Source organism: Coregonus clupeaformis, chromosome 37, assembly GCF_020615455.1.
Source record: "Coregonus clupeaformis isolate EN_2021a chromosome 37, ASM2061545v1, whole genome shotgun sequence".
NCBI classification, from domain to species: Eukaryota; Metazoa; Chordata; class Actinopteri; order Salmoniformes; family Salmonidae; genus Coregonus; species Coregonus clupeaformis.
This window is the reverse complement of record NC_059228.1, coordinates 8173119-8182228: the sequence shown is the minus strand read 5'-3', so window position 1 is coordinate 8182228 and position 9110 is coordinate 8173119. Positions and strand designations below refer to the sequence as shown.

The 9110-nt window shown below is 39.0% G+C and overlaps 1 protein-coding gene across 1 annotated transcript; it reads right to left on the bottom strand.

Moving 5' to 3' along the window:
* Window positions 1-957: 957 nt before the first annotated feature.
* Window positions 958-7268, bottom strand: LOC121553572 (zinc finger protein 518A-like). The gene is made up of 3 exons (XM_041866798.2): window positions 7015-7268; window positions 3256-5871; window positions 958-3042 (listed from the first exon to the last, which is right to left on the bottom strand). The coding sequence occupies exons 2-3, from the start codon at window positions 5855-5857 to the stop codon at window positions 2279-2281; spliced, it is 3366 nt and encodes a 1121-aa protein (XP_041722732.2). The 5' UTR covers window positions 5858-5871; window positions 7015-7268; the 3' UTR covers window positions 958-2278.
* Between the last annotated feature and the right edge of the window lie 1842 nt (window positions 7269-9110).

The window sequence follows — 9110 nt, the reverse complement described above, 5'->3', positions numbered from 1 at the left end:
GCCTACCCACCAATCAAGCAACATTATGGACTAAAAGCTTAAATCCTGTTGCTGCAGGATTATTTTGTTGTGACAATACAGGTCAAATGACAGTTTCTCAATTGCGTGAGCACATTTGTTCAAACATAATTCACTTTTTCAAAACAATTAACACGCAGCCCCAAACTGAAACACGTTGGCCAAAATTACACATTTCATTTGCAAAATGCATTAAAACTCTCAAAACATTAAATACATGACACAAAATCAACTACCTCCATCAAAACATACAACTTGTCATCTAATGAAAAGTTATATCAATCAATCGTTACAGAATGGCCCAAAAAATACTAACTGTCTGGGCCATTTGTTGATACTATAATTATAGTATGCACTATAAAAGGCAAGTAAACATTATCACAGCAGGGGCTGTATTCTTTTTTCCTAAAATGATTTTTACCAAAGACCATGAATATCCAGAAAGGCTTTATTTTACCTTTATCCATTTTAACTGAGAGCTGAACTATCTTCCTCTATGGGCCCCTCTACCTCTCATTTGTCCTTGCCCTCAGCCTCTTACTTGGTCCATTCTTGCAAACAGGTGACATCTTTTAGGCATGAATAAGGACTGATTGCTGATTGAACAATTTTGCAAAGAAGTTTTGCACAGGTTCACATTCATGGGAGTAATTTGTATCAGCTATGACCAAATGTATAATTTTGTTTGTCATAATTTACTCAACTGAGTTTAGGGTCTTTTGTAGAGAGTTGTGTTTACTGCTTTGCAAAAATGTGCTTAGCATTTGCATTGTGTGTGAAAGCAATGAGAAATTACTTACAGTTTTGCAAAAAAATAATACTATTGTGCTCATTAGGTTATGATGGAGATCAAGTGGACCCCAGTTTAATTTAAAGTGTCTTAGCAATCGAGAAAAACTAAGATCCTACACCTGCACATGTTCAAGAATCACACATATATTGTCAAACTATTCGTATTTATTGATCTGTTCAACACATAATGCTACCAGGTGTATCAAGATAAATACATATTCATTGTGTAACAAAAAAGGTCAGGCACTTGGTGAAAAACAAATGTTTTCTAGGTCAGAATTTTACTTATTTCTCTGACTTCTCAATACTACTACAAACCAGTTATTTTCTGTTGATCTGAAGAAATAAATGATGGGTGACTAATGCTGAAGTGTGCAAGAAGAAAGTGTGCTCAGAAAGATGTGCTACGTGTATTTGTGATTTGGGCCTTGATCAATGGTCCTGGGCTGACTAACTACTGTAAAAGGAGCCCTTGCCATGGATACTGTGATATCATCAGAACATAAGGATACATGCAATAACATGTATCAAGACTGTGATAAGATTCATAAAGTGAAGTAATGGAAATAAATATTCACTGTCCGTTCACAGTGCAATTAAAAAACAGATTATCATTTCAAGTCACAATAGGAATTTCTTTCAGAAAAACAATATTTGTTGCATGTAAAACCAGCATTGTTATATGCACAAATGCCATCAGTCAACCATCCTACACAATATTATAAAAAGGTATATTCTTTAGACTACTCCTGCTACTATCGCAGACTAACTTAACAAAATGAGCCCCACACAGGTGTAATACTATATTTGAAACCATTAATATTTTTCTTAAGTACTATATGCATACAAACAAAACAAACACATTCACTCTTTTCTATGGCCAATCACAAAAAAAAAAAATCAGAAATAAAACGTCAAATAAAATAGCTTTTTAAACAATGTTGGTATAGCCTAGTAACAAAGGAAATCTGCCATCCCCTCCCAAATGAATACTCTTACCACACACACTATGCATACCCGTATAACATTACATTTTCATGTTTAGAGCTTCTGAGGGTGTGCTAATTTGTGTCCTTATTACAGTGTTCTGTGAAAGATTCCTTATGACAGTGCACTTAGGTCAACTTAAATAGCATTGCATCTTGGCTAGACATAACTGAAACAACAAATAGATTGCTTCCAATCTAAAATGATGATAGCACTGAAAAATAAGTGGGTTTCAAATTAAATACTTCGAGTTGAGCAACGGAAAATGCACAAATGACTAGAGCCCTATTATTAGAGGCCTGTATTTTGGAAGAACTCACATTAAGTTATATTGATTTTGGACACTTATTAAGTCATTATTATCAACATTATTTCTCTAATAAGACAGTGAAATTAAGATCATTTCCATCTATCATCTTTTCTGTCCATTGCTTTTGTACAGGAGCACCTTTCTCAACTTTGTATCCAGTGTAGGTGACATTTATGACTTTTCACTTTCCAGCCTATCCCACTCTCTAGTAGATTCCATCAGATGGCGCTGGCCATGGCCAATCCAGACCTCCTGATCACTGAAGACTCGGCCACAAAACCAGCAGCTAAATCTTAATGGCGGCTCAGTGCTGTGTGAGATTGCATTCACCACTTTGTACTTCTTTCTGCTCATCTTTTTCAGCTTCATTTTCAAGATGAATCTCTCTTTCACTCTGCTCTCAGGCCACCCACGTTCATTCGCTGGGGCATTTGCCCTAAACATATCACAACCCATGGCTGCAAGGGCCTTCACTGTTTTTCGAGACAGCACTACTTTTTGGACCTCTCCTTTGTACCTGTGGACTGTTTCCATGATATTTGTGACCTCGTGAATGTCTGTGTCTGGGTGATTTAGCACTACAACAGGCTGGTCTCCCCTTGGACGTGTAATGAGTTGAGTGAGACTTAATGGCAATAGCTTCAGGGTCCTCTCCACATCTCTAGGGCCTGGCTCCCGGTGATGCACCGCTGCTGGTGAGGCCTCTTCTTCTCCCACAACTTTCCGGAAGGCTTTTGAGCGGGGCTCAGGGGAGTCTTCTGTAGATAGCTCGCTCTGCCTCTTCCCTCTAACTGTCTGTTCATTTTTCTGTGGTGAGAGGCATATCCTGTCAAAGCCCTCCTGTTCTCCTACATCTCTTAGCGTGGTATTGGGGGGAAAGTCCTGAAAACAAACGTCTGGAGTGTTGACCGGATTCTCTGACAAGTTTTTTATACCTGTTGAAATATTCAAAAAGAGAACAAAGCACAATTAGTCCAATAAAAAAGAGAAGTAAACTGATACAAGAATGTTGACTCCATTTATTGTCTGTCAGGAAAGCATAGAGTGGCATGGACAGAATCATGCATGACAGGTAATGAGAAGTAAATATTTGGAAATACATTTAACAAATCAAGTTTTATTAATTTCAGTAAGATAGTTTTGATTACCTTGTGGGGAAGTAAGGAAATGGAGTATGGGGGAGGGAGACATCATGATGACCTGAGCTTCTGTAGGTCCAACCCCTTCCAGGTCAGGCTGGTTATAGTTCACAGCTTCTCCTTCCAACTTCTCCTCCGTCATCTGGCCCAAATGATTTCCAGCTGATTTGGCTCCATTAGATACATGAGGTAGGCCTACCCTTGAACAATCTTGGCCATCCAGGACATGAGAATCCATGCCATTGTTCATTCCTCCTGTGTTTTCAGAACTGACAGTGTTTGGAAGCTCCACATTTTCGAAATGATATTCTAGGCTACTGTTTGTTGGGGTGCTTGGAGCGATTTTCAAATTTGGCTGGCTTTTATCGACAACGACTAAACTGTTCTGGCTCATAGTGCAAGTTTTAGATGCGGTGTTGTCTTCTTTAGTCTCAATGGAATGCAAGGATGCCTCTGTTTTGTCAGAGGTCTCTTGCTTTGCTGATGGTGTAACCTTGAGAACCAAATGTTTTTTGCCATCCACCATTCTTAAACCAATGGCCTCTGTAATGCAATTGGGAGGAACTGAAATCTTGTTTTTTACCATGAGGGCACTAAGGTTGTTACCTCTGGGGCTGAAATGTCCAGGGTTTTGAATAAGGCCTCCCTCTGACTTTGATGACCTGGTGACCACATTGGAGTTGTGTTTCTGGTCAGTCTTGGGACATTTGGACTGTTTCTTTTTGCCATTTTCAGTTGACAGTGCTCTTTTAAGAAATTGCTGTGTCTTCTCCAAAGTTTTCTGTGGGTGCTCTAGACTGTGGCAATCATTCAGCAAACCTCCCCCTAACAGGGGAAGAGGACCTTGTGACATCCACTGCATTTCCTTAACTGGGTTCTTCTTCAGGAGGAGCTTTAATGCTGGTGATGATTTTTTCTCTACAGTTTTAGGGCCGACCACTTTCTTTCGCACCCTTTTTTTGTCCCCCATAGTATTGGAAGAGCGCAGAGCTTCAGGAAAGGATTTTTGCTCCTTTTTACTTTTCTCCTTTGGCAACTTTGACATTTTGATTTCATCTGCCGTATCTTCACAGTGATTCACATCTTTGGGTTCTGCATTGTTTCTGTGCACTTGGCCAACCCTTGTTTCCTGGTTCTCTCTATTTTCTTGAATTTGATCATATTTTACTAACTCATTTAGGGTTGAAATAGTGGCAACATCATTTTGTGTCAAGAATGATCCTGGCCAACTGGGTGGCTTGGTCTTTGGAGGGATAATTGAATTTGATTCGCATCCATTTGCATTAGAGTCCCCAGCACTAGTTTGAGAAGCAATCTTCTCTGATTCCTGCTCAGTGACACACAATGACGTCTTTGTTGTGTCAGTGGTCTCTTGCTTTGTTGATGGTGTAACCTTGAGAACCAAATGTTTTTTGCCTTCCACCATTTTTAAACCAATTGCTTCAGTAGTGCCATTCGGAGGAACTGAAATCTTGTTTTTGAGCATGAGGACAGTGAGGTCCTTGCCTGTGTTTGGGAATCCAGGGTTGGATATCATGCAGTTGTCAGAGTTTGAAAAGGAAGTCATGGCTTTGGGTACATTTGAAAGTACAGTCTTAAGAGCTTCAGCAGCAACAGACTTCTCTAAAAATTGCTGGGTCTCCTCCAAAGCCCTCTCTGGATTTGACAATCTGCAATATTTATCCAGGAATCCTTCCCCCGACAGAGAAAGACAGCCTTGTGACATCCAGTTATTTTCCCTCACTGTACTCCTTGTCACTGTGTGCTTCAGTCTTGGGGATGAGTTATCTACTGTTTTAGGACCAAACTCTTTCATTTTCAGCTTGTTTTTTTGGCTAGTCTCTTTACCATGGATGGTGGCCATGTGCTTTGTGATGATATCTTTTCGAAGCGCTTTATAGTCACAGAACTGACAACTGAAGGGGAATTGTGCTGTTTTGGCCATGAGATGTCTCTGCAAATCCGGGTCAGCAGGATTTGAATTATCAGCCATGCCACCTGCTTGCGGCATCATGTTATGTAGATACATGTGCTCCAAAAATACTCCTACATCTCTTGTGGAGAACTTGCACTTCTCGCAAGAGTAGTGGCCATTCAAGCTGTGGTGCATGTTTAAATGTGTGGTGAGCTGCAAGAGAGTGCGCTGGACATTGTCATTGCATATGTTGCAGCTGACAAAAGTGTCTCTGTGGCCTAATTGGTGAACTTGAAGGCGGGAGAATTCCTGTGTAATAAAACTGCAAATGTCACAAGGAAAGATTGGTTGGCTTCCTGGGTGAGTTTCCTGAAAGTGCCTCAGTAAGTCATTAGGGCTGAATTCTGTGCTGCCTTTGCATTCAAAACATCTAAACCTGAGTATATTTCCATAAACCTTTGTCACATGTTGACTCTTTTGTGCTTTAAGGGGTGTCTTCTTCAAATACCTCTGCTCTGTGCTTTTCTCCTTGTCCCCCATCTTATTTGGCCAATGCTTATCTTCACTTTGCATAGTTGGGGGCTGAACGGCAGCTTTCCTGAGACGGAGTCGTTTGTGCCAATTTTTGTCCTCATCATCGACAACTTTACTATTACCTCCAGCAGGGACATCTAATTCAGCATGCGCTGGATCCATGTCAATTCAGGCCTCTGTAACAGATTTAAAAGAAACAATCGACAATTGATTTGCAAGCCAGCAATTCATTATAGACAAAAACATTTTCACATAAACAGTCAACAATATTGATTTAACTTGGCTTCATATTTTTGAAAGAAGATGCCTAAATAGCACAAAACATTTTCACCAAACTCAACAATATCCTGGTCTGTAAACTGGCAACCATCAAAGATCATATGCAAATGTTCACTCAGAATCTACAGTGTACAGCCCACACAGAGACCGGACCTGAGAAAATAATATATTAGGATATATGTTTGAAATGGTCATCAAATTATCCTGATCTGTAATCAATTATGTCAACTAGAATTGTGTTATGTTTGCCTTTGTTCTTACCACAGTCAATAAATGCAAAATGAAAAACCTTAGTCTTCACTATAAGGCTAGTAACTAGCAATATTCTCAATTCAAAACTACTCTGTAGCCTACCTGCGTGACTAATTGCCAGTGTAGTGCATGATCTCACAACCCACATCATGGGTCATCCTGATCCACCTGTTGCAGATTCAATGTAGCCTAATTACATTTGAGACTATTTACTATAGGGGAAATGTATAACTCAATTAGCCTATCGTTTACTCAAATGGTGTGCCATGCAAGTTTCTCAATGTGACTGACCAAAGGACTTGCTACAATTGACCAAATCTGACCAAACTTGCATTTGAAATAGGTAAACAAGCCCACCTGTTCCCAATGGGTCTCAGTAGAAGAAAATATTCAACGCTAAATTGGTTGCTTGCCGCTAAAGAAAGGTTATTACAGAATGTTACTGTTAGCTTTGCATTAGATCAAAGCTGTCAGCCATTTATGTTGTGCTGTTCGGCTTGAACAAAACAAACTGACTGAGAAGCTTCATTAACATGTAACAAACAAACGCGTGAATGTATTGTTTAAAAGCGATTCATATTTTGCTTTGACCATCACTCATCATCACCTTTGCCTCACTGCCTTGTAAAACATTTACTGTGAAGTATGAGCTTTTGAACCGCTGGCTGACATGGCAGTTTATTGATTTGAATGAAATATACATAAACAGCTCATGTGAGAAAGTGGAAAGAAAAAATGCATGACAAAAAGTTAATATCATCAATGTATCTGAACCGAAATATATTTACCGCAGAGTACAGCTCCGATACAATTGGACAACGTCGATGTATAATTCGAGACTTCGGTTGGTTTTTTCATTTCTTTTGTAGGTTTGACAGCTCAGCGAATGGCAGCCATGACAGCTTCATCCGGGGATTACGCACAGGAGAGCTCTTCAGCAGAGTGCCAGAACGGATGAATAATGGATCATGTACCGCTTTTAGCCTACATGACAGAGATACGGCTGAAGTAGACTATCCAAGCGTGTTTTATTATATCGCGAGTCGATATAGTCATTTTTTTACTGTAACTTTGAGACACGTGCCCTCCATTAGTTTATACCAGTGTTATTACTGTTCGAGGGAGTCTTAACAAAATTAGGCTACACTTCCTTTTTCTCTCCAAATAGCCTACTGTTCACTGAACAGGGTGATATGGCCCATCTCTTCCTGGTGTTTTGTGCTTTCCGTGAAAATATTATTATGCAAAACATTTTTGGGGGGGAGATTGCACCCTTTAAAATAATAATAATAATAATAATAATAATACAATTTAAGGTAAATAATGCTCGGTAAATGTTCACTTGTATGTGATAGTCTTTTTGGGTAATATATTTGTTAATAAGCAAGGAATTGCATAATCCCCTTTTGACCACCTTAAAGGGACAATCAATCTGCAGTTCAAATAATAACAAAGTGGCACTTTTTGGGAAAAAGCTGAGGGATGGACCTGGAGAAATGTAACCACTCTCAAAATCATAGACAGAGCTATGGATGCAAGGACAGACCATCCAGGATATCAACATTATAGTGTCAACCATGTTTTGAGGCTATACTGTGTTTGTTTACAATTGCATTATTTACAAACAATGGAGTTAAACAAGCTTATATTTTGGGTTCTGATGAGGTACGACAGTTAACTAAGGTCATGAGGCATTTATAAGTAATATTCTTCAATAATCAATGGGTATGTATCATTCATTTAAAATTCAAAAAACTGATGTAGCAGTCGCAGATTGCCTCTTTGCTACACTGGTGTCAGGGGTGGGATGGTGCCTCAATCAGACCATAGAAGCCTGCTGATAAAGTTACATGAGAGACTAGAGCTTCTGGATGGAGGAAGCAGGAGGGTACGTGCCCATGTCCTTTGCTGCTATGGGCAATGGAAAAGGGGTTGGACTAACAGATCAGGGATTTGGGTTAAAGACATGTTTGGGATACAGCGCTAATTTAAGTCTTTTCAACAGTCCTCCTTTGAAATCTGTGAATACATTAATTTAGCTGCTTGAAATGATGGTAATACTTTACCTAAATCCTATAGTAATGCTTTATTATTTGTTACAAACATGTAGGAGGAGTTATAATGTCTTATAATACCCTAAGGTTTATAATAAGTTGTCTCTATGTAGGACATTTTAAATTGACTCAAAATAAGTGTTATTTTGTGAGGATAATTATGAAATTATAATAAGACTTTATAAGGGGTAAAACATGCTTAAGACAAGTCTTACAGTGCATAATAACCATGATGCATTATATGTGCAAGTGTTACCGAAATAACTCAGCAGGTTTTCGAGAAGTCTCATAGCCTGTTCTGGGTTTTCGCCTGTAACATTGTTGTCCCTCTCTTTTTAATTCAGCTGACCACCTTGGAGAGATTTTTCGCCTATACTGTATTTGCTATGCTGGATAAAAGTCAATATAAAGAGGGCCATGAAGACTAGTAAACCTTTATATCCACAGAAAGCTGGAGAGCTGTAGAATACAGTGGACTGCTCCATATTTCTGTGAGACTTACTCAATTGGCACAGCCTCAAATACATCATAGAAATATGTTTTTTCTAAAAAATAATATTGAGTATCAAATAAAAAATGTATTCACATTTTAAATGTAAATTAACTTTTCTTTTCACCCTTTGAATCCTTTCCATATAATGTTTCAAACAGATGGTGCAAGAAAGTACATGGATTCTCCCCCAAAAATCTCAAAATGTTTGTGGTACTTACATTACTTACATTAATTTCACTTGTAGTGTTGGCCCCCTCTGTCGGACATGGACAAACAATAGGCCTACACCAACCGATGCGAATTGAGCAGCCCGTTCGTTTGGTATAATCTGTGTCCA